The sequence below is a fragment of the Pezoporus wallicus genome, unplaced genomic scaffold (assembly GCF_028554395.1).
Source record: "Pezoporus wallicus isolate ANWC-B61680 ecotype Strahan unplaced genomic scaffold, APGP_CSIRO_Pwel_v1 contig_3365, whole genome shotgun sequence".
Classification (NCBI taxonomy): domain Eukaryota; kingdom Metazoa; phylum Chordata; class Aves; order Psittaciformes; family Psittacidae; genus Pezoporus; species Pezoporus wallicus.
The window spans coordinates 3974578-4000576 of NW_026640883.1; the positions used below are offsets into that span (position 1 = coordinate 3974578).

The 25999-nt window shown below is 43.9% G+C and overlaps 2 protein-coding genes across 4 annotated transcripts in view; one reads left to right on the forward strand and one right to left on the reverse strand.

Moving 5' to 3' along the window:
• MXI1 (MAX interactor 1, dimerization protein) overlaps positions 1-7093 on the forward strand; it is a 58234-nt gene extending 51141 nt beyond the window's left edge. For all 3 annotated transcript variants that reach the window (XM_057420924.1, XM_057420925.1, XM_057420926.1), the window contains 3 exons: positions 2714-2828; positions 4014-4185; positions 5200-7093. In XM_057420924.1, the coding sequence (XP_057276907.1) occupies positions 2714-2828; positions 4014-4185; positions 5200-5363 (451 nt within the window). In that variant the 3' untranslated portion in view covers positions 5364-7093. The remainder of the gene's footprint in view (positions 1-2713; positions 2829-4013; positions 4186-5199) is intronic.
• A 5240-nt stretch (positions 7094-12333) lies between these two features.
• On the reverse strand, positions 12334-21666 carry SMNDC1 (survival motor neuron domain containing 1). Its single transcript, XM_057420927.1, has 6 exons — positions 21537-21666; positions 20784-20903; positions 16846-16988; positions 14675-14836; positions 13485-13638; positions 12334-12476 (listed from the first exon to the last, which is right to left on the reverse strand). Exons 2-6 carry the CDS (start codon positions 20901-20903, stop codon positions 12339-12341), a joined length of 717 nt encoding a protein of 238 aa, XP_057276910.1. The 5' UTR covers positions 21537-21666; the 3' UTR covers positions 12334-12338.
• Between the last annotated feature and the right edge of the window lie 4333 nt (positions 21667-25999).

Below are 25999 nucleotides of genomic sequence, written 5' to 3' on the forward strand. Positions count from 1 at the left end.
TTGCTGCAGGCATTTGGTGGCCAGCCAGCAGAGCTTAAAACCATCTGTGTGAGCCTGGGCCATTTTCTGGGCTTTGAGATCCAATGTGGGGATCTGGAAATGGGGGAATGTCCACTTTGGAGCCCTGCATGCCAAGGAAGTAACTCTCTGTGTCCTCATGAGGACAGACCCTCTGACTGCTTTGTCCTCTCCCTGCCCTTGTCAGGGCCTGCAGAGTGCAGTAACCTTCAATCCGCTGTGGTTCTGGGGCACAGTGGGAAGTGTTTTGGTGCCCAGGGTTTTATTGCAGGCTGGATCTTTGCATATGGCTTTCAGGTGCTTAACAGTGTGGATCTCATTGGGTCTGTACATAGCCTAGCTTTTGATCAATGCCATACTTTTAACCACATTCCCAGCAATCCAGCCAGTACTTGGTGCTCACTCCTGCTCAAAGTTGATCCCTGGTTCCAGGAATTGCAGTTCCTGGTGCAGTGCCTTCCCTGTTTCCTGGTAAAACCTCCAGTGCTGAGACTCAGCCCAAACTTTGGGCTGTAGATGTGTTGTCCATTGCTCTCTGCATTTAGAAGTGGATTGTGGTATGATTGGCACTGGTTAGATGTTGATTCCCCAAACTTCTTGTTTGCTATTGCACAAATAATTCAGTTTCCACCATGGGCTGGGAGGTGCCCTTGCTCAGCAGGGCAGGAGGAGTCTGTGGTCCCTACCTGTAGCAGATGCTATGTACCAAGTCTCCTGTTAGGTGGAATCAGCCTTGCTCCTCAGCCTCTAGATCTTCGCACACATCTTTAGATGCATATTTAACCTGGGCTGATCCCGTAGGTGAAGTCTATGGCCAGTGCTTCGACTCATGCTGTGAAGAGACATGTGCTGCTCTGTGCTGCAGCTTGATGGCTGTGCTCTGACAACTCTGACTCAGTGACTTGCTTCTGTTGCATAGCCCAAAATGGGTTAAAACCCCACAATGTCTTTGACCACAAGATCGTTGTCCTCTTCTGTTCTCTAGCTGCAAGAAGTCAGTCTCTGTGGGATGACATGAAGTACAGTGCCAGTATGAGCCAGCAGTGCTTACTCATTGCTGACACTACAGGTCATCAGGGGACGTTGGGCAAACAGCTGTAATGGGTGCACACAACTCCTGTTGATGAAGCTCTATGTTTAAAGTGGGCTTCCAGGTAGAACAAAACCTCCCCATGCCAGCCATGGGGTTTTGGGAAAATGGGATTTGCCCTAGAGCAAGCTGAAAAGTAAAAGAGGAGATTGAGGTGATTTGTGGTTTTTTTTCAGTTTGATTTTTGGATTATGATGTCTCTTTTCCCACCCCTCCAGTTGTTAACATTTCATGGAAAACACACGTTCTTCAAGGCCCTTGTTGGTTATATGCAGCCCTGTGGCTGTTCTCGAGACAGAATGATGGACCCTTCCTAAGGAGATGTGTAATTGAAGCAGTGAGGAGCTCACAGCTACAGCACCTCTAGTGAACACTCCCGTGCTGACAGTTCATCAGCAAAACCCCTGACCCTTCCACCCTTAATCATCCTTGCTTGTCACTGGCATAATTGCCTGATTACAGACTCCTCTCCCCCACCCCTTTCAAACCGGGGGCAATAGTGAATTTGAAACACAAATGGAAATGAACTGTCTCTGCTCTTGGTTTCTTTTCTGTTTTCCTTTTGCTTCTTCCCCTGCATTGAGATGGATGGGGCTATGATTCAGTTTCTTTGTGCCTGAGCAGGGGCTGGGATAGGCTTTCAGGGCTCTTTTGCACCAGTATTTCTTGCCTGTGAATGGTGGAGCTGATGTCATTGTGTTATTGATTGGGATGACAAGTTTGGACATAAATCATTAATGTCTGTGAAAGAGAGAAGGAGGGGGGAAAGGCAACCCAGACTGGATAGTTTTCCATAAATGTGCTGTTCATTCCTGCATATGTGAATACAGAGGAGGAGACGGCAGAAACAGACCATGTGCTTTGCCACTACTGCCTGAACCGTTTTCCCCAGGACATATCATAGAATATCACAGAATGGTTTGGGTTGGAAGGGACCTTAAAGATCACCCAGTTCCAGCTCACTGCCATTGGCAGGGACATCTTCCACTAGACCAGGTTGCTCCAAGCCCCATCCAGTCTGGCCCTGAACACTACCAGGGATGGGACATCCATGTTTCAGACCTGGGCCTGGGAGGGAGGAAGAGTGCAGTCCTTAGGAGCTACCATCCTCCTATCTCCTTTACTGACAGCAGGGATTGTTTGGGTGTTTTTTCTTATTGGATCTTTCTTAATGTTGTGCAAAAAGACAGTGCTTAGATCAGTTCATAGCAAATGTCCCAACCAGCAATGCACAAGTGTGCAAGGGGCAGCAAAACTGCTTTCACAGAAGTTCTTCTTGGCAGCAGGGAGCTGAGAGAGGGGAAATCCATGAGGTGCTTGAACCATTAGACGCTGCAAAAAGCTCATCCTGATGAGTCACATTATCAGTTCAGACAGCAAGAAAATAAACAGTGTCTGTCAGAGGTTAGTAATAATGTGAGTGTTGGTGAGCAGCTGATGTTTGGACTGTAAATAGTTCAGTGGCAGTGTGTCCTGGTACCTGTGGGAATCTTGTGATGTGTGGGAAGGGGGAAACATGCAAAGTGCCTTGTAGAAGGGAGGTAGAGAAGAAATGATGTTCCCTTCTGAAAGCAGAGCTCTGATGTTCCTCTCCTCCCCTCGCAGCCGAGCTCACCTCCGCCTGTGTCTAGAACGCTTGAAAGTTCTGATACCGCTAGGACCAGACTGCACCCGGCACACAACGCTTGGGCTGCTCAACAAAGCCAAAGCACATATCAAGGTAAGAGCTGCTTTTCCCACCTGCTTTCAGCCTGGGCTCTTGGGAAGTGCAGTTCAGTGGCTCGCTCTTGCTGCCTAGAGGTGACTGTTGAAGAAGACTGACACCTTTAAAAGAAACAAAGACAAGGAAGCCTTGTCCCCTTGGTTCATCATTTATCAGTGCTACAAGCTGCATTGTTAGAGAGTCCATAATGAACTGTGTTAACTACAGAAATGATTGATCTGGAGAGCAGGGGCAGGGGGCTTGTTCTCTATTGTCATCATTCATTGACAGCTGAATCTCTTTAAAGAAAAACATGCCTACTGTTGAATGGCTGCGTTTTGATGGGAAATGTGACGTGCTAGTGACTTTCCACTGCTGAAGCATTAGCACAAGTCACAGGAGCGTGAGACGGGGCTGGCTTGCTGGGGTTCCATGTGTGAACCTGCCAGCTAGCCCACTGTTCTTCTAGATTCACGTTTGGGAAAGCAAAGCACGGAAAGAAAAATGCAGCATTGTCAGTATTTGGGAGAAGCTGAAATACTTTGTCGCAGGTCAGGATAGCGGGAGGGAGGATGGGTGGTGAAGGAGGGAGGAAAAGCACTGCTGAAGGGACGGCGTTAGCCTGAAATGACTCCTCCTTATGCAATGTGCTTGTTGTAGGAAACAAAGAACAGTGCCCTGGTAGATTTCCCAGCTGTGATCAAAGAAATCTGTAGTAGGTTATGTAAATCGCTTACTGAATAGAAAAGTGTTTCTGAGAAACCCGACGAAACCACGCAGCAAGGAGCACACAGCTCCCGGAGCACGTTTTTATGTTGCAGCTTATCGTAACAAACCCCCAGTATGTTTAGTTAAGGGCATTGAGGCCCCTTCGTGGACAGATTTGGTAATGCAAGTGGCTGAATCCACATAGAATGACCCTCAAACCGCTGCATTTCCAGTCGTTCCCCCTGTAGAGGCTTTGTCCTCAGAGACTTTTTATACTAATGTGTATAATTTATCAGGGCTCGGGAGGTGGAAGAGATGTGAGGAGATGGCATTGTTCTTAGGGACTGCAAGGCAGCTTGATTGAGGGCTCTGTTGCAGCTTAAATCCTTCTGGGCCCTGGGAAGGTCTAAAGCAAAGCAAGTGGCTGGGCAGTGGAGGTGGGAGAGAAGGGGAAAAGGCTGAAATGAATTATTGAGTCATATTTGCTCATGTCAGAAACTTGAAGAGGCTGAGAGGAGAAGCCAGCACCAGCTTGAGAACCTGGAACGAGAACAAAGATTCCTAAAGAGAAGACTGGAACAACTACAGGGTCCTCAGGAAATAGAGCGAATACGAATGGACAGCATTGGATCTACCATTTCCTCGGATCACTCGGACTCGGAGCGAGGTGGGTGTCACTCAACTTGTTATCACAAGATGGTAGCTTATCACCTGATGGTAAAGTGAAGATACCCATTGGGCTTTTTGGTCTACTGAATCCCTCAACAACACAAAGAGGAAAACATAAGCAGATACTAGTGGGACTGGAACGGATGTTGCAAAGCAGCATCCAGCTTCTCATTCTGTGTTTAGGCCATGGTATAACCAAGAGAACAGAGCCAGGCAAATTGCTTCTTAAAATTCCTGGAATCGTTCCTTTTTTCCCCCATACTTCCCATAGAGTTTACCTCCTCAGCTAAAACTGGATAGAGATGATCTGAATGGCAGACTGATTTACCTTTCATTAAATATCTCTGCTGTGGTGAGAGGTGTAGGCACAATGGATGGTTGATATTTACTGATAGACCCAAAGGTGCTGTATAGTTTGGGTGTGAGTCTGTAGTTTAAAAAAGTCCCTTTGGAACATTTCTGAACTGGTTTAGGAGCCAAGATACCTGGCTAACTAGATCTCTGCTTTCTAAGGCTTTCTTAAAAGCAGCATTTATGTTCTGAAGTCCACTGAGCATCTCTGAGAGTAACCCAAGTCCCCATGGTGATGCACTGTAATGCCCTACATGAGTGTTCCCAGCTTTGGGAACATAGTATCAAGCAAGTAGTGTGTGTTGGTGTAACTTCATGCTCCATTTCTTCTTTTGCCCACTGTTTTTGTTTCCAACACTGGGATACCAGAGCTCCAAAGAAGGAGGTAGTATAACAAGTTCAGTGTGTGGTTTGGCCAACCTACACTGATAGTGAGGCCAGCATGCTGGAGGCCAAGTCCCTAGGAAGAACTCCAAGCTGGTATCTAGTGTTTTTGAAATGATGTCCACAGCCACAGCATTCCGGGGAAATGGATGGAAGTCTTCCTGCTGGAATGCTGCTTCATCCCTCGGTGGGGGAGCCCCAGCAGCTTGCTGGGTTGAAGGGAGCAGTTGGGCCTGTGGTGCTAACCTGTGTGTGTTTCTCTTATTTTCCTTTTTAGAAGAGATTGAAGTGGATGTTGAAAGCACAGAGTTCTCCCATGGAGAAGTGGACAATATCAGCACAACCAGCATCAGTGACATTGATGATCACAGCAGCTTGCAGAGTATTGGGAGTGACGAGGGTTACTCCAGCGCCAGTCTCAAGCTCTCGTTTGCTTCCTAGAACCAAGTGAGACAACAGTGCAGGGCGAATGATTTCACTGGGGTGATCACACTGGGGCCTAGATGCCAGTATCCTCTTTCAGAAATGACATATTGACAGCTAGTCCTGGAGAGACCTGTACATAAAGCTTTTTGGGTAAAGGAAGCCTCCACAGAAACCCACATGTGTTCATTTGGTCATGTTACCGATCCCAATTCCTGCTGGCAAAAAGCTAGACCAAACACTAGTCCCTGTGAAGTCAGTGAAATCCGTTTGTTTCTGTGGGACCTGGATCTAGACCTTAGTGATGAAACACTTTGTTTTGAATTTCTTTGTTTGAAAGAGGATACTAGAGACTCATCCCTCTCTTTCTGTCATAAGATCTGAGAAATGTCAGAATGTCTTCTATTTAATTCAGGTTGAACAACCTAGTTTAGGCCCTTCTGAAGAGCTTTTGTGGTCCTAAAAGGACCGTGTCCTACAGTCTGTCACAATCCAATGCTGTCGTAATGTACTAGGAAATCCAAGAAGGCTTATGTAGCCTAGGAGTAACAATGACAATAATGATTAAGGTCACATTCTGTGCGCAGAAAGAGAGGGGCTGCAAAGAGAGATGTTCAGGAGAGAACACCATTCAGCTCAGCTTTCTGTTGGACATCATTTAATAAGCAAGTACCTCCGCTGCGGGGCTAAAGTGAGGGGTACATGCTTGTAACGTACCAGCACATCGTGGGCTGTGTCATGCCTCTGGCTGTGACACCGACAGCAGATCTCCCGGTAGGTGCGTGCTCAGGCACACAACCAGCTGAGGACAGAAAGAAACCAGCACACACGAGAGGTGACACGCCAGAAAGTCATACCCAGATACTGAGCCACTCTGACCTTTTTATTTGAAGAGATTTTTTGATAAACATTTGTAAATGTGTTGGGAGGGAAAACCACCCCAAGTCTGATGCGTCTTTTTAGAGCTTGTCCATACGAAACCTTAGATGTCTTTTATATGAATTTATGCCATGAGAAGATCTCTGTTTCGATGAAGCACTTGACCCAATGAAATGCAAAGATGCTTTTTTTTGCCATGCACCCAACGGATGAAGGCTGTGCTAGCTGGAAGAGGCCAGGTTTAGTGGGGGTTTCTTCGGATTTCTTTTTAGAATCATTCCCTTTGCTGACTTTTGAAGTTCCAGTCCAGTAGTTAACCTAGTTAAGCTCAGCACGTCTCTCATGTTAATGTACCGTTTTGACTGCACGTCCTGTTCCCAAGGGCCTTGCCATCTTACCTATGCAGGTGCTGTTAAGAGCTGTTCTAGCAACTGTTTTCTAATTCTCATGAAGACGAGCGTTCTAACCTGCACTTTGAGGGCTTTGCTTTTGGTTTTATTTTTGTCTTTTTAATGGCCAGGATTCTTTTGTTTTCCAAGTTTAATAGAGTCCTCACCTATGGCATTGTTTGAAACTTTGTATATCCTTCAGTAATTTAACTACCCCTCATTACTAAGAAAAAAAAAGAAAAAGGAAAAAAATATGCTTTATGAAATTCATAACTTATTGCTGATTTGAATGGGTTGTTAATTTCACTCCTTTAGATTTTATTTTATTGTTTTAGGTAGGGTTGGGCAAAAAGAGGTAAAATACAATAAAAAAAATTAAAGACAACCGTATTTAGCAGTGCAGTGGAATTGTGTTTAAATGTTAGCATATGGTCCCCATTAAAGTAGCACTTTAATGCCATTAAACATTTCTGTATCTGATATGAGTCGTGTTCTTCCATCTGGGTCATTTGTGTCACCGCAGCCGACTCCTTGTTCTTCTTGTGCCCTTCAGTCCTGCGATGGGAAGATCCTGAGTGAGTCTGCTGGAGACTTCTGCACTGTGATAAGTTGCCTGTGTTTAAATAACCTGATGTTTTCCCTACTGTCTTCCAAAATGTGTCATCCCCTGCAAGAGGCACAACAGTTGCTTGAGCAGAGAAATGATCTTCGCATGGCTGCAGTGAATGATTTCTGTTTGTTTAGGGGTTTTGAAATGAATTTGCTTTCTAACTCTGGATCAGGTTGCTGCTCTTAAAGCTGTTTTCACTTGTGTGTATGTAATCCAGTGTCTCGGTGCATCCATTCTTCTTCCTTCTGGAAGGTGACCTGGCGGGAGCAGAAGTCCTTTGCAGGCAGAACTGAGCTCCAGGTTAACAAGTGAAGCCTGGGGGTTTCCAAAGAAGAGGATTTATGTTTGGGGCCTGTATAATCTCTGGATGACACAAGGTTTGGTTCTGAAAAGTGGGAAGGTTTAGCTCTAGCAAGTGATGTTATTCATTTTTATTCTTCTATATTATTATAATTATTTATTCATTATTATTCTTCTTGAAAGTGTTGACCACCAGCAGCCCTGGTGCTGAGCAGTTGAACACCAGTGGGTTTATTTATTTATGACCCTTTTCTGTAGCTGTGCCTTCACCTCTTCCTTCCTGTTATTTCTGTTTGTTTTAAATGGCTGCTTGGGAAAGAAATACCACAGCAAGGAGATGCTAAAGTTCAAGGGGTTTGGAATGACTTTGCTCTCCTGGTTGGTATAAAACAGTGATATGGTTGGAATAAATGTGTCTGAAATGTTTGCTTGTATGCTCCAGGGCCAGTTTGATATCTCCTGCCTTTCCTAGTGTTGTGGCCTCGAAGGGATCTTGATGTCAAGTGCAAATACAATGGAGAAAACAGCAGATGAGTTTCCATCACCCACCACCTGCCTGAGCGCTCAGCTAGCAGCAGTGGTCCAGCCAGGAGGAGGACCAGGCATAAACCAGAGTTAAGAGCCTTTACAGTAACTGTGAAGACATGGGGTTGGTTGCATTCTAGATGAATATTAGCTCAGAGAAGGTTTCATACATACAGGTCAATTCATATGGTTATGCAGGATACCACTTAGATGATCCTAATAGCTCCTCTGCTTGAAAGCGCATGAATCTCCTGAGCTGTCCCTGCTGGGAGCAGTCCCGTGTGCCAGGTTCTGTAATAAAAAGAATGAGTTATTTTCATTCATCCTGAAAGACAAAGGCACTGAAAGCACGTTGCTGTTGGGTTCCCAACTCTGGCATTTCTTAATGCACAGTGATGTGGGATTTGTGCTGCTTCTGAGGCATCGCTTTACTCCTCCATAAGCAGAGAGTAAAGTGAAGCACTTCACTCCCGGTCCTCTCCTCTGTGGCCCGGGGCTCTAGCAACCACATTAGCTATAGTTTCACCCAGAGTAACGCTCTCACCACGTGGCAGTTTGGGGTGGAATTACATTTTCCTTTTAATCTTTGCCAAATTGTGTGAAGGTTTTCTTATGGCTTGCTTTATGGGTGCCATTGTTTTTCTGCTTTGTGTTTATAGAGTAACTGAAGGGCTACATCTATTTTCTGCTTCATTTTAGAAGAATATGGTGACTTTTCATGTAAGAACCAGAACTGGATGTACTTTCCTTGAGCAGCTTGCCCACATAGTAGATGCACATGCCTCAGCTCCCTCCTAAGCTCACTCCATCAAGCCTTTCCTCTGTAAACTAGATTCTTGGTGGGTCCTTTTGCTATGGAAAAACCCATTACAAAACCCATCCAGCACTCACTTTCCTTCCTTCTCCTGACACAGGCATATTACAGCGTGTCATCTCATGTCAGCAGTCACGGTGGCAATGACTCCCTGGCTGCATTTGTCACAGTTATCCTGTTGTCCCTTGAAGGTCGATACAATGTCTGTTCCATTAGAGACATGTCATGCTGAAGGTGCTCTCAAATCCATCTGCCTCAAGAAATCTGTAGGTCAATAACAAAGGGGTTAACTGGACAGAGCTGCTTTATCCCAGGGGCTGTGCTTTTGTTTTCCTTTGTTTTGTTTGATACCATCTATTTCTAGCCTGTGAGCTCCTGCTCCTCATCTCCCTGTTTGTGGTCTGTATTTCTGTGTTGCCCTCTTGAAACAGATGAAACATTTGGCTTCAGTGGGAGGGTTATCTATCATGTGCACTAAATAGAGGTAGTAATTTATGAGGTTTTTCCCTCTCAGCATCATAAGCTTTTCAGCATCATAAGCTTTTTCTTGTAGCATATTTTCTGGCACCAGCCATTGGAAAGAAACATGGGGTCACTTCCTGGAAGAGAATGGTAAAACCCAAGACTTCATTCTGAGGTTAGAGAGGCAAATGATAATGAAAAAGATGTCTATAAGTAACAGCATAAAGTCTGGTGGTTTTCCCAGGGCTTTGTCCCATGGATTCTCTGGTAAGCGACAAGTTCTGTGACCTGATTGATAGTGACTGAAACTCCTCCATGTCTGTGATACAGTCTCTTAGCTGTCCTGTGGGACCTGTAGGCACGTGGAGTGTGTCCTTTCTCTCTGCTCACACAAAGTATCTGGAAAGTACCATTGTGCCTTCAAACTTCCTTGGAACTGGCCAGCAGGTCTGACTGATGCTTGGGAGGATGAACACAGGAGGCTGTTTAATGGAACTGACCCTGCCTTCTCTGCTAATTTCCTTCTGAAATGTGCACTAATCGCTATCAGGCAGAAGCAGAAATAAGGAGTCTGTGGGTATTGGTACTAGGGTTGTGGTACTAAATATGTAGTAGTTACAGTTTCTGATTCAACAATCTCTGCTGTAGCTTGGCCCACCCCAGCCATACTGGTGCATCTGTGTGTCCTGGTCTCTTCCAGGTAAGGCAGGGTTTAACCTGGACTGTCTGTGAGCACCAGGTAGGCTGGTACACCCACAGCAACTTGCTGTGCCTTCACTTCTCTTCAGGGCTGGGGAACAGTCCAGCCCGTGACAGACTGTGTATTGTCATCACTACATCAAGGGATGAGCACGTGCAGTGCACGCTGGCTATGGATTAAGTCTCTTTCTCCAAAGGCTTTTTCCCTTCTTTTCTTAAAAGAAACAATAGGTGGAGTTAAGCAAAGGCTTCCTGAAAACTTCAGTTCTACCCAGTTCAGTTCTAGCTTCAGGATGGTCCTTTTGGGTAAGGAAGGGGGTGCAGTAATGCTGTATCAAGCCATCTGAAGGATGACGGGTAACATGTCATAGCTATCAGTGCTATCACCTTTGTCATGTCGCATCGCTGCTGGGATGTTTCCCTGCAGGCTGCTGTACACACTTCTAAACAGATTTTATTCTTGAAAGCTTTTCTATGCAGATTCCCTCCTCCCACCCCCAGTAGCAGTGAAGATGAGGAATCAGACACCACCTACTCCCATCTTGCAGTAGGTGCAAAGTACTTTCGGTTCACCTTTGAGTATTGCCCTGATTCCAGCAGGTTCCATAGGTACACTTCCCAGGTAATTTGCCACCCCACCACCACATCCAATTCCACTTTGCCAAATATATCCAGCAGATTTTAAACACTTTATTTAATAAAAGTTAAACATACAAAACTGAAATTAACACACTTTGTATTCATAAAAATCACCTTCTCCCATTATAGGGAGAACCTTTTTCTATGTATGGATTCTAAACTACCAGTTGTAGAGTTTAGCTTGAGTTGTGACTCAGGTAACTGATGGACATTTCCACCAATCAGTGCATCAACAATTGCTGACGTGACCTGATCTAGTTAACAAATTACAAAATGAGCTACATTAACATAATATACAGGGAAATAATGGTCAGGGTTAATGGACAAGAACCACCTTTGAATTCTTTACCGGGGCGGGGGGGGGAGGAAACAGCTGATGTACTCTTGTCCATTAACTCAGCCCTAGATTTTACAAAAATAATATCTACATTGTGTACAGGGCTATCCATTAACTCCTTTAAACACATTACAGGTTCAGAGATGGCACCACTACCGTGAGAGACAAGTAACAGAGGAAAGCAAATCACAGAGAAAATACAAGAAAGCAAGAGCTTTTACACGTTTCCTGAATAAAATGGAAGGGGCTGAGCAGCACTGTACTACAGCTGAAGTCACATTGAGCACTAGGGCCAGTCAGTTAAGGACAGATACTTCAGACTAACCTTTACTAGCTCACAACTCGCTAAGTGGGATCTACGCAGCCGTATCCGCTGCTGCTGTTCAAAGGGACGGGATGGAGGAGGCACAGACTGTCCCCCAGGTCAGCAAGCAGCAAACCCAGGAGATCCTCAAGCAGGTCACACAACCACGGCTGTTCTCCAACACCCTGATCCTCAGGGAGGGGAGGGGAGAGTATTCTTTAAAAGTATAGTTCTCTTGGAATTGGAGTCTAAACACCTTCCTATGGTTTTCCGGTTACATTTCAATAACCTTTCACTAACCTCCTATAAAGTTTGATGAGTACTTAAAAAAAAAAAAAAACAAAAAACAACAAACCAGACAAAAAAACCCAAACCAACTCTTTCCTCTGCATAACTCCTAGTGCAGGGAATCCAAACTGGAATTCAAGTCAGATCTATTGTTTCTAGCACATGAATCACCATTAGTAATAAAGATCCTATTGGCCCTGTCCTGCCCTCTTTTACAGCTGTACAAACCTATCCTCAGTGGATTGTAAGGCAGTGATTTAGCACTTCCTTAGCAATTCCATGGGATGTACAAGCCCTGATGGAGCCCGCCCAGCGCAGTGCTCGCTCCCAGAGCTGTGGAGCTCTGTAGCACTGAGCTCATTGCTGTGACTGCAAGAACAAGGGAGGCTGTTGGGTGCCATTTTCCTACCACCACTTCTCTTAAGGAAAAACAATACTGGTGTGAATAAAAGGTTCCATATATCAAAGCTGCAGATAACTACTGCTTTCAGAGCAACACGTAACAGCAGTTCATGAAAGCATTTACCTGCAGAATGTATTTTTAATGCAGCTACAAAAGGTTTAATGGTAGAGGGGGTCAAATCAATAGCTGGAGATTTAAGGCTCATATCAGCTGAAGCCAAAGTGATGGTGATAGAACGGACTACTTGTGATGTGCCAACAAATAATTTACTTTTAGAAAAATATAATGATAAAAAGATAAGTGTAAAGCCCTGCAGAGATGAAGTTCCACCTTTCCCCACCCTGTTACTGAGGCATTAAATGCCTGACATTGTATTTAGAGGTATCTTGATACTGCGTCATAGGTTTGTCTGCAATTCCACACGTTCCGACTCCAACCTTGCCAGTTACGCTCTCAGGGGAAGCAAAAATACTCCTCTTCACCTGCAGATGAAAGAAAACACCATTTCTAAGTATTAAGTGACTCTTAAAAACAAACCCCAAGCATGCAATCCTAATCCTCTGAACAACAACTTTACAGCTAGGCACACGTTCTAGAAGCTAGTTCATTGTGATACATTATCAGCAAGCAACAGAGCTGGGAGCTTTCTGGCACCCAAGTCCTGTATGTGATCATGGCACTCGGGACCTTGGGTCAGGCCAACAGTGAGTAAAATTCACCTCTCGTAAGACAATCTCTAGTAATTATTCATAAGGAAGATGGAAGTTTTACCATTATGTCTGGTAGTTATTGCTCAAGCCATGATAAAAATTAAGTAAGCCTTTAAAGTGTCCTTGCTATCTTTTCTCATAGAATCACAGATTAGTTTGGTTTGGAAGGGACCTTAAAGCTTATTCAGTTCCAACCCCCTGCCACAGGCAGGGACACATTCCATTAGACCAGGTTGTTTCAAGCCCTGTCCAACCTGGCCTTGAACACTGCCAGGGACGGGGCAGCCACAGCTTCTTTGGGCAACCTGTGCAGTGCCTCAGCACCCTCACAGTAAAGAACTTCTGCCCAAGAGCTCATCTCAATCTCCCCTCTGTCAGTTTAAAGCCATTACCCCTTGTGCTATCCCTACATGCCCTTACAGATGTCCCTCTCTTTCCTGCACTATGCTTGCTGTTCCAGGGCGATTACTTAGTGCTGTGTCTGCCAGCTCATAAGCACAGTATGAAGCCAGCCGTGGAGGTTCTGACAGGCCCTCAAGACCCCTAAGTGCCAGCAAACACAACCTGGCAGCTGCCAGTGAGCAGCTTTCCAAGGTAAGGGCAAGCTCAGCCTCTTCAGAACACCACTCCTCAAATCACCCAGTACAGAACCAGGCCTTTTAAGTGTACAAAACCACACACTTTAGAATCCCAAAGGTGAACCCCCTTTAAAAACCACCTCCCTCCTCTCTCCACGTACTGCACAGAAATTTATTCCCACACTGACAAAACCAAACTAACCTGGCCTTTTTTGTTTTTAGAGTAGGCTCTGTTGTTAAACTGTTGCCACTTGACTTTCTGGTCCTCTCGTTCCTGTTCAAGTTCTTTAATTCTCTGAGCTTTTTTCAAAGCTTTCTTCTTTTTATACTCTCGTTGCTGGGCTATCATCTCTTTTCTGGAAAGAAGGAAAAAACACATTATATATTTGTGCCTTTGCCTGTAAGAAGCTAAAACCCCTCTAAGACAGACATGCACAACAGTTCTCTGTAAGTAAATAACAGAAAACAGCTTGGAAATGCTCCCAACTTCTAGACAAAAAAAAAACAAGTCTTCCCATGCATAACCACTGCCTTGCTTATTTTGTGTATTTGGCCGTAAGAACAACAACCACCACCTGAATAAGACCATGCCAAAGGCAATGACCATGGGATTAGATGCAGTTCATCTCTAAAACTGAAAATGCACCTATCAGCATTTCTACATTTCAGAGGCATGGAGGGTTTGAGAAACTTCAATAGCCTGTTCGACTGAGTCCAAACATTTCTGGAGGTCTGCAGGACTCTCATGCTACCAAGTATTGGACAAGGATTGAAGGAAAAGAACAGTGTTAATCCAGTAAAGATAAGGAAGTTCAAGGAGTTGACCTGTGCCCCTCAGAACGATCTCTTAGGGAAGGCCTATAACAGTCTCTGAAATTATACTGCCTTTTTCCCACAAAACTGGTTTCAGCTCTTAAAAATACCTTTCTGTGTTAGACACAGCAGAACACAGAGTAAAGCACATCTCCCCAGTGATGGGGTCAACACAGCTATTCTAATGCAGGGCTGGGGCAGAAGTCCTTCGTACTGGGAAGTATTGTGGTTAAGCAAATCCCAGTTCTGAGCACAGCCTGCATTAGACCTGGGCTGGAACTTACAGGCTCTCTGCTGTCAGTTACAGATAATAACTTTCTTTTAATCTACCGCTTAACTTGGTATCTTGAGATAGCATAGTGTGAGTAAAAACAAAGCCCATCATGTTCTCTTGCTAAGATACATAACACCCATGATACCAGCCACAATCACCTACCAAACATTTATATGTTAGATTGATTTAAGATACTTTTCAAGTAAACATATGAAGATATTTAAAGAGATGTAGCATTTTTTTATAGTTAGGGGGAACAGAACCAAACAAAGCAGTGTTCAGACTTCCATCAGTATGTTACTCACTTGGACATGGGTTTGTTGCCACTGTCTTCTTTTGCTTTTCTTCCCTCTTCCACAGGCTTGAGGTTGAACAGAGGTGTAACTTCAGCATTGCCATATCCAGCAAATGTGACTGCAGCTGTTCCATTCTCCTCATCTATTTCTTCAATCTCAGCTTCATAACACCTGTAAAGATATCATGGCTGTAAGCATGTGAGTAAAGCTTTAATACTCAGCCCTTCAACACCTACAGTCAGCCAGCTAATGGCATTAAGTAAAGAATCTGCAAATATCAGCCTTCATTTTCAGTGTCAATACACAAACCGAGAGATTATCTGCTCTAGTGGAAGGTGTCCCTGCCCGGGGCAGGCGTTGGAACTGGATGAGCTTTAAGGTCCCTTCCAACACAAACCATTCTGTGATATTCTATGATTACTTTCTTAAGAGGCACAAGTACCAGGACTGGAATCTGCTGTATTTGACCTTTAGTAGCCAGATGCAATGGCCTCACAGTTAAAGATGCATGATTAATACTGGGGCAAATCTAACCAGATACTCTTGATTTGGTTCTAGCTCTGGCAGGTCATGGCATTGAAAAAGACCCAACAAAACACCTCATCCACAGAATACAGCTGTCAGGGCATACACCAAGGGGTTTTGGAAAATGTCAGCTCACCAGAGCAAAACTCTGGTTCCATTTTTCTCCATATGAAAAAGAATTAAGAAAAACTGAAGCTTTCAAAACATTCCCTCTTCAACATTTACAAAATTAAAAGTGTTCTTATTGATTTACAATAGAAAATTTGAGACTTGAGCAGAAATCAGCCCGTGTCATATTTATCTGGATGAATCATTTTTGTCAAACTGACCTCATAACGGGGAAGAGGAAAAAAAAAGACAAGTGACATTTCCAAAAAAATTGAAATTGAGTCTAAATTAAAAGCAAAAGGACACATCTAAAGCAAACAGAGGAATAAAAGGAGGTGTTTAATAAACAGTATTCAGTTAACATTGTCTAAATTAATTTCTTGTGTGATTTTAGTGGGCCAACATCATCTTGAGTTGAATTAAATGAAAATACACGGAAACCCAAACCGCATGAGGTACAAACTGTTAACCCCTGGCTCATCAGCAAACACTGGTCACTTAAAAAATGCTGCAACAGAAGCAGGGCAGGGGCAAAAGCAATACAGTTAAGTCCAGTCAGATCCACTTCAGTGGACACTGGCACATTCTTCCCCAGGCTCTAGTCCTCTAACTCAGTGATCAAAGCAAGAATGACCTAATAGTGACCTAAATTGGTAGGATTCAATTTTAAAGTTCTGGTTATTACACAAAAGCATTTTACTCATTAACAATCTGTGACAAAAAAAAATGTTCACTTTTAGGTTTGTTTTCTACTCAAGAAATGAACAGCTATAATATAATCTCTATGCGGTTACTACATTGTTACTAGACAGACATTCATTGAAGAAACTTCTCTCCAAGAGCTAATGATTGAGATATTAGTCCTGCATAAATAGTGAATTTTAACAAGCTGCAACAGTTATTTATTTTTTTACATTTTGCAGTCTGAAAGATAATTTTAGAACGCTTAAAGATTCTGAAGTCAGAATCTACTGCTTGGCTTCCCAGAGCTTCACATACTAATGCAATGGGAGACCAGATCCAAAATACTGATTAATTCTATATTTACATTAGAAATAGCTACTTCATAGCCAAACCCCAGCATTTCCAATTAAAAATTCATTTCCAATCAGAGGCATGAACTGAGCTACAGCAAGGATTTTTCTTGATAGCAATCAATTACATATACATATATGAATGCAATCACAAATTATGAATTACAGATCTCAAAACCTTTAAGAAAGCTTGCCCAGGTCAGTTCATGAGAGTCCACCATGTATTACATTAGCAAATGGCCATTTACCAAAGCTACCCTACTTTTATAAGGTCAGTGACAAACAGGGCATTTCTAGAGAATAATCCCCCCCCCCCCCCCCCCCCCCCCCCCCATCTTTGCTTTTCATTTAACATACTGACCTTTAATAAAGACAGTACAAGAATACCTGATATCATATGTATTTCCTACTTTTTCTTTGCTGTTAGTCACCCTAGGGGCAGTTCAAACTGAATGAAAATCTCTTACCATTGCACTATTTCATGTAACTGTTAGAGAAGTTTTCTACACTTACTGTCCATCCTCACTCCATATCGCCATACACCTATCCCCAACCTTCCAGGAGTGGCTGGGCAGGGCAGAAGCAGAGCTGTCAGAACTTGCAAGAGTTTCTGAAGGTTGTGTTGAAAGGAGATCTTTGGTTAATTCTATGACTTCCTAGAAAAAAAGACAAAAAACCCACAGAGAGTAATTTTTCAGGCTCTGTTACCATGCACATTTCTACCCAATCTTAGTGGTTTGGTGGGTTTGAAGTTACTGAATTCAATTTGTAGCTGATGTAAAGTGGACTAAGTTTGGTTTGTCTTTTTATTCATTTAACTAAATTCCCTCATTGCCAATGTAGATCAAAAGATGTGTGTTCCTCACTGTATTGCAGTGAAGTTACCATTGCCTTCCCCAAAATTTCAACCAGCAGCCTATTATAGCATTTCTTTCTAGGTGAATTGTGTATCCACGGGCACAAAGACAGAGCTAGACAGGCTCAATAAGAGTCCCCCAAAAATCAATGGTGTGACTGAACACATGACGGCTGCACATGATGTTGGGTTATTGACCAAAACAAAATCACACAGCACGTGGCAGAGCTCTGGAGACAAAATGTGAAAGGTTGCAACACTTCTGTTCTCTCTGCAGCTCCCCATTTCCTCCATCCTTTCCCCTTTGGGCCTGGCTGGCTATACTATATATAGTAATCTCCAAAACAGACAGCAACCACAAGTATAATTGCAGCATTTCTAAGTGATGAAGCATTTTTCAGTTACTCAATAATACATGGATTGGCTGAACTGAAGCACCCAGAGCCCAGGTGGAAAAGGACCTTTCCAACACTGCTGCTCTGCAAAGGCCTCTCATTTATGTAAAGGATTCTAAATGCTAAAGAAATTGATTTCCTCAAGTCATTCTAAGGTAAGTGTTTGGTTTTCCTCTAGATTCCCTGACCTTAAGATTCCAAGTCTGGCCAACCCTTGCTTATCCAGCAAGACAAATAACAGGAGCACACAAAAGCCCCTCCCCAGCTTCCTGTCAATATTATATTCTTATTCTATGCAATCAAGCCCACTGGGTTTCACTTGTGTTAAAAGTCAAACGACACAGGTAAATGGCCATTTAAACTTTCTGTACAAGGCAAAGCAACTCTGCATTCCTTAAAGAAATATCCTTCAGTTCTTTTGAGTTCATCTCAGCATGAACCATTGCTAATTTAAATATTTACTGTTTGTTAAGAGTGACAAAGGGTTACAGACAAGCAATGTTCAACTGAAGCTCAGTGGAGCCTGAACTTTCCTCCCAGTTTCACATCTAGTTAAGCTATGGGCATTCAATGACTAGCTCAGGAAAACACCTTGAGGCAGCTGTTCCTCACACTTCAAGTACCTAAAAGATCACAAGCAGCCCCCAAATAAAAAGTTTCTATTAGCATACATGCATTTTTATCCAATAAACTATACAACTGGCATGAACAGCCTAACAGTTTGTTTCTACTGCAGCTGTTAATGCCTGAATTTCCAACACCCTCCTAACAAAAGCACTGCTCTTTGTTTTAGAGGAGCTGCTAGTTAGTAAGCGCAACAGTAAGCACAATCAGTAGCAAGTAAGCACAGAAACATGCTTACAGTGACTTCTGCTCCTATGGTCGCCACGTGCCATAATGCTACAGCTGAACCAGATTTTGATTATCAATCAAGTTACCTAATTTGAGAGCATTCTGCAGAGCCTACAGCATTAGCCTATCCTCCCAAATGTAAAATCCCAAACTATCCCTCAGAGAGCTGTATTCTGCAAACCCAAGAAGCATCATGGTTTGACACAGCTATCTTGTCTCAGATCAAACACAATTCATCAGGCATAAGCCACCTGAAAGTGTTTCAGCTACAAACTACCAGTAACATGAAAACTCTTGGCGTATTCTTGCCACATTCATAGATGGCTTAGTGAACAGCTCAAATTTGAAGTTATAGGAACATCTCCCAAAGGTTATTTTATAAGTCACTTACAGAACAGGCTATAAACAGCAAACTTTGGTAAAAATCTTCATCTGCTATGGATACATCATAGTGCTGAGCACACAAGATTGAAACATGAATTTGAAGTCTAAAGTCTTTAACAGAATAGCTCCTTCAGAGAAAACCCCTGAGCAGGAGCAAGACTGCCCTAGCAACTCACAGGGCCACATGGTTGAACATGGCTTGCTGCCACATCCCCATGATGGGAAGGTGTGACCTGCAGTGAACACCGGTTAGTTTGCCAAGAGTTTTCCTGACCAACTGGTCTTTGCAAAGCCAGACAGAGCTCTGCACTCCAGAACACAACACCCACAGGTATCATCTCCAATTACACAAGAGGACAACTACCATCAATTCTGATACAAAAGGTAATTTTGGCTCTTGGGTGCCCAAAAGTGCTTCAGTAAAACAAAAAATGAAAAGCTAAGACTTATAAAAATGTCTTCTAGTATTTATTTTAATCTTCTTACTCAGGAATAAGCCAAGGGTGTAAAATGCGCTAGTGCATCACTACTTATGGCAATAAAGAATGTTTAATTACATAGTAACAATCTTTTTGAACAGACAAAAGGCTGTTTAGTTGGGACACTGAAGCATCAAACCCAGTTTTACTATCATTTGGTTGGCATATATTAAGTCTGCAAAACATTCTGTCATTGTCAAGGTGGAACATATGGATAGCAAACCTTTTGGGGACGAAAGTGTAAAGATCTTCCCCTTTCTGTTCATTCTGTGCAGAAAGCTTTTATAAAAAAGTTTGCAAGTTGTCCTTTCACATCAATGATCTCTGGAGATCAAAGCCGAGGTCGTGTTGGTATCGCAAATATCATCCCATATGGGTTTTGCTGTGCATTTTAGAAATATAAACATATACACGTGCTTTTAACAGTGTACAACAAAGGACATTCAGATGATCTATAAAGTGCCTCGTAGGCACAAAGCCTTTGGAATTTAAAAGGAGTTCTAAAGATCACCAATTTGAGGCACTACTCCTATTTTGGCTGAGACATCATTTTTGCTGCTGCTATTTCCATCCCAAATAGTGGTTATGGAAGCTCTTACTGGGGAGATTCATACATTCCTAGACCTGATGGCTAAAGCAGTCCACAGCAGAAATGAAGCAGACTCTTGCACTCTCAGGACAAGTTTCAACAGTGCTGCTGGGCTTTTTAATATGTCAATGTGTCTTTATGTGCATGAGAAGCTTAAAGACCACTTACTTCATTTAAAGTTAGGCCATGGTCTTCCAGTCACCAAACAATACCCTAAGGACCAGAAATGGTTTTTAGCTCTTAAGAATGCACTATGCCCTAAAATGTTCCAGAAACTGCAGGTGGCAAATGAAGAACATGACTCTCTTCCTTTCTTATCTAGAAAGCTTAACACAATCCAGGCTTCTTATCTAGAAAGCTTAACACAATCAAGGCTTCTTATCTAGAAAGCTTAACACAATCAAGGCTTAGATGTGCAAGAAATAGAGAACTACAAAAGCTGGAGCTTTTGTCACTGCAAATGCATGTAATAAGCAAACACATCCTGGATCAAATGACTTGACAACTCAAAAAGAAGCAGAAAAGCACAATGCTAAGCCCAGCCATCAGGCTTCAGCATAGTAAAAACAACAACAAAATGACTGAGAAATGCTTTTTTAAAAAGAAAAGAGACAGCAGAGACAGCACTGGCACATCTTTCACCACTCTGGGTAATGTTTTTAGCAGAAGAGTTTGCTGTATAAATGAGTACATCTTGTTTAGTAATCTACAAGACAGGTTTAAAATAGGCCACGCTGCTTTTTTTCAAGTCAATGCTACAATAATTGTATCAAACTACGTGAAAAGAAAGCAGTAAACCCACGTGTTTGGTTTTATTGCAATGCAAATGTTTAGGAAACATGATACACCTGCTAAAGACCCTCACGTCTGAGTTATCCACATCCTCCAGTTCTCACCTGTAAGTCCTTCTTCAGCTTTAGCAAATCTTCGTTTTCTGCATTCCCAGACAAGGCAGCCTCAACTTGCTGAAGCTGAGCTTTGTAGCTAGCTAACTGCTTAGCAAGGTCTTCCGACATCTGAAAGAAACACACACCCCGCATCAAAACAACAGGCTTGCTCCTTTACAATCACCTCTCGTGGTGCAGTGAGAGCGAGAGTGACAAACAACACGGAAAGTCATGTTTTAACACTTCCATAATAGTTAAGTTTCAACAGCGCACCGTTTGACTAAAGACAGCTGCTCACCCGCGGTACGGACTGCTCAACTATTCCCAAACAACACCTACAGCAGAGCAGAAGGCTTACACACGTGCCTGTGTGCGCGCACAGGGCACGCACCCGGCTCACTGCAGGGAACCGGCAGGGTCTTCACCCGCTCCGGAATCACCCACATCTCCAACGCGGCCGCGCAGCCCAGTTTCCCCTCCGGCTCCACCCGCCACAGCCCTCACGTTTCTACCGGCGGATCTCCTGCTGCTCGGCAACTGGCGCCTCACGAGAGGCGACCGCCCGGCACGGGGCCCGCCGGCGGAGAGCTTGTGGCGAGTGGGACCGAGCCGGAGCAGCGAGGAGCGGAGCGGGGCCCGCGCTAGCGGCCAGGCCCCGGCTCAGGCCTAAGCCGAGGCCTAGGCCCAGACTTCCTCAGAGCGGGAAGGACGCGGGCGGCAGCAGGAAGGGCGCGCGGGCTGCGATCCGCCGCCAGTACTCACCTCGGCAGGGATGCGGGGCCCGGGCCGGGGCTGGCCGGGCCGCGGTAAGAGGGAAGGATCGCGGGGCGGCCACCGCGGGTCCCGTCGGGCCGGGGCCGCTGCCGTCTGCTCCGCTTCAGCCGGGGGCAGGGCAGGGCGGGGCGGGGCGAGCAGCCACAGGCCCGGCGAGCCGCGAGACCTCGCGAGAGTGCGTCATGCCGGTCACGTGGTCGCCGGCAGAGCAACGCGACCGCCTTCGCGTCACGTGACCGAGGCAGGGGGGAAATGGCGAAGGAGAGCCTGTGCGGCCTGCATCGGCTGGCGGCTGCCGCTCTCTGTGTGGCGCCTCCTCCCTTCTCCTCCTCCTCGCCTCCAGGCGACCGCGGCACTGCCCTCCCCTGACAGGACCGACCCCACGGGCAGGCACTAACGGCACCGTGAATGTGCCCCTTGTAGGCAAGGCACTGCCTTGCTCACAGGGGATGATGCCGGCTCTGTGGTGTGTGGTCGCTTGCTGCATGGTACCGGAGGCTGCGTGCCGCAGTGGGTGCACTCGCTCACATCTGTGTTCTTGGCAGTATCAAACAATGCTTTCTGGCTGCTTAAGGGATAATTAGAATTGTGCAGGACATGCTACCAAACAGAAGAGAGCAAGTCGGTCCTACGGTAGGAAAGAAAGCTCAGTGGCTTCTTCAAGCCTGTCACAGGAAGAAAATACGTGTATATATATATATATCTATATATATGTATATGCAATAATTAATTTGGCCTTGAGCCAGTGAGCCAGGCAAATTAAGGAGGCATCCAGAGTGTTTCTTAGTATTATCAGGAGGATCCGTGTCTCCCACAAACATCCTGTGCCTTGTGATGGAACAGCACACAGTGCTGCACAGGAAGATGATTTCACATGGATAATTTGGGTTTGTTTACATGGTAAAGGGGGAAATAGATGTACTGTGTGCTGTGACACTTGGATATGGCCTCAGAGGATATCCTGACCAAGGACAGGCCATGTTTCTGTATCTTGGTATGTGACTTGAAAATTAGAATGCAGAAATTATTAGATGCTGTTCGCTGACTAATTAGAGCAAGCGTAACAATGAAAATAGCAACAGATACATCTTTTTAGCATTTTTATCAATCTAGAAATAGGTACAGAAAACATTTTCTGATAAGACTTTGTGGACAGATCAGCAAATGTTGGAAAGACCCACAAATGTATTGATACAGAGCAATCCTAGTGACTTTGTGAATGGAACTATGGCTAAAATGTGTGTCAGTACGATCAATTTAAACATCACACCTCAGAGCAATGGTGAGGCATCCCTGCTCATGGCAGGGGCGTTGGACCTAGATGATCTTAAGGTCCTTTCCAACCCAAACCATTCTATGATTCTGTGATTGAAGTGACCAGAGAGGGACTGAGGAAGTGTGCAGTGCCCAGGTATCTCCAAAAGCAACAACAGCAAAAAGGAGAGTGTTTCTGTGGTTGCATCAGCAGGAGGAAGCATAAGGAGGTATTTTACTTCTACAAAGGTTTTGGTGAGAGTTAATACTGAAATGGTATATATATGGTTCTAGAGTCTGGAGTTATATGGTGCATGCAGACTTCTAAAGAGAGCCCCAATGTTATTTGATGTCTGGAGAAAGTGCCCTTCTCTCGGTGAAAGGCTGAAACCTCCAGTATGTTCAGCTCATAAAGCAGGACCAGAAGGTGACCTGATTACAGCATGCAGCTAATTTGAAAGGCAAATACTATGAAGTACTCAAAACATGAAAGCATTGCAACACGCAGTTGACTAAAAGCTGAAGGTACAATTGCCTTTAAGAGGTTTAGGTGTGTTTTTTTTTTCTCTTGGGTTATTTTCAGCTTGGGATAGTGCCTGGTTTTAGACACTATTTCAACACATGCCATTATTCAAACACATGGTGCTACATATAGGGAGACCAGACCTTGGAGCCAGTGATCTTTAACTCTTATAAATTGGACAATCTCATTAATTACATCTTAAAAACCGAATTTTTCTTCACCCAAAAAAGATATTTTTTTTCTAGGTTTTACTAAAGAAGCTCTTTTATACTGTATTGTGGAAAACCACAGTATAAGCAAGACATTTTCCTGCTATTTTACAGATCACATTTTTTAAACAATGTGATTTGCAGTTCATTTAATGGTGCTTGGAGGAATATTTTAGTAGTAGCACATTAGCACCATTTAAAACAAGATTTTGTTCTTTCAGTATTTGTGAAGAGATCAAAGCAAGCTCAGGTACATTTGTGCCACATCTGAGTGTTTCCAACAAAGCACCAAGTGCTCTGCTTTTGCTTCCAAAAGCACCCAAGTGCTTTTATCTTACCCATGGGCAGCTGAGTAGATACCAGAACTAAATCTCTTCATAAATCCTTACTTTTTTATGATGTGTTTATACATTGTAGTTCAGTATTGCAGTGTCTTTGTAGAACTGAGCTGTGTTATTTACAGGCTATAAAGTTATACTGCAGTCTAACAAAGTATTATTGTAAAGTAATCAATACTACGTTACTGGAATTTGTATGTCACATTTCATCATACATCATACATAGAATCTTAAGTGTCATTTGTTGCCAAATGTAGACATTTAAATTTAAGACAACACTTGATCACAAATGCCATTGAATTTATTTCCCTAAGTTTATAACAGAAAGAAAAGGCAACTTGATCAGCTTTTACATAAGCCAAACTCTGTTGCTGGTAGCATCGATGCTTTCTGCTGTGATTCCTAGCAGAAAGCTGTCTCATCAACCTGACTGCGCTTGGGGAACAAAGAACTGGTGTCAGTGGAGACCCTCTGTCTATGCTGGTGCTGCGGAGCAGCAGTTCGCGGTGATACCGTAAAGTAGCACATCTTGTTGGGAAGGTGAGGCTTCTAGTAACCAGGATAGCTGGGCACGCCTTGGGGCTCAGCAAGCGGCTGCCCGCCCTTAAGGAAAACTAACAGTTGGAGAAGCTGGTGCGTCCTGCAGCCGTGCTTGGCTTGTCCAGGAGGTGGTAGTGGTGCTGCACAAGACGTCTGTATCACCAGCAGTGTTTAACTGGCAACGCAGGAAACTTACTCTGTTACAGGTTCACGCTTACGCCTCTCTTTTACAGACCGCTGCGTTATTTTTATAGCTAGAGCTAATGGGAACATATATCTAGAGTTATTTGTGAAGATATCAGGGATTATACAGTCTTTTGAAACTCGGATGAGTTATGGTGAATAAACACACTTGAATCAGCAGTATTTTGCATTGCTTAATACCAAATCCTGAAGCAACTAAGGGTCAGAGATTGGACTGCTCAACAGCAAGTAATGCCCTGAAGATATCATTATATCCAAATAGTTTAATGTTCCTGTTTTTCAGCTGTGTCTCTATGGCTGGATTATTGTGCTTAACACAGGAACATAGTCACTGGCAAAAAACGGGCTTCTGCAAACAAACCAGCCTGTCCTCATGACAGAAACTGCAAGCCAGGTCTAGGCCAGCATGCAGACACTGGATTTGTTTAGGCTGTTCTGGTAGGCTGCCTGCCTGGCAGGCATTGCCATGCCAGCGGGGCAGCATGTAACAGTTAAAAAGTCACTGTTATATTCATTTAGATCAAGCCATCGAGATAGTATCATATGAATAGTTTAGTTTAAAGGTTGTTTTCCTGAAGACGTGGGTTTATTCTTCCAGTTGACTTGTGACTTTCAGCAAAATTTGCTTTATTTTGGATATTATTTTTACCATTTGCCATCATGGGCAGAGCTGTCAGCTTTACTCATAGATACAATTATGTGCTAGTTCCCATTAGGAGGCATTTCTTTTGTTGCTGCTTCTGCAATATTTGTTTCTATAAGTTGGACTTTTTCTCTGTGCTGGCTGTTTGGCTCTTGCTGAACTTCAGAAAGCCTCAGCAGTTTGACACTTACAGACTAAAGCAGGAAAGAAGCACTGATTGACCAGGCACATGATTGAAAGAGGCATCTCTTCTGTTGAGAGGTTCAAGTGCCTTTTCCTTTTCAAAGCATGGGTTCAAAAGTTTTTAAGGAAATTGTGCTTCGTTTAAGGCTCCACTTTTTGCTGTTCTGCTCTCCTGAAATTTGGCCTAATTGTAAGGTTTAGAAATACTTTCTTACAGGGAAGTTTGTGTGGAAGTACAGTCAGAGAGGTGAGCATGTGCACATTTCTGAACATCACTGAACTCTCGACAGTGCTGGTAGTCAACAGGGATTGCGGTGATAAGCAAAGACACTGAGAGCTCAAATGTGTTCTGTGCTCTGAATGATTGCAGTAATTATGCCCCATCAGTGGAAAAGGCACGGTGACTAAAACTGAGGAGAAAAAGTGATCAGAAGTGGGGGAGAAAAAAGAGCCAGAGTGGGGCAGCATGAGGAGAAAATGTCAGAATCAGGAAGAACGACTGAAAGCTTGCGTCCATTAGGACGTCATCGGCTTCAGAAGGGTCTGAGGCTCTTGGA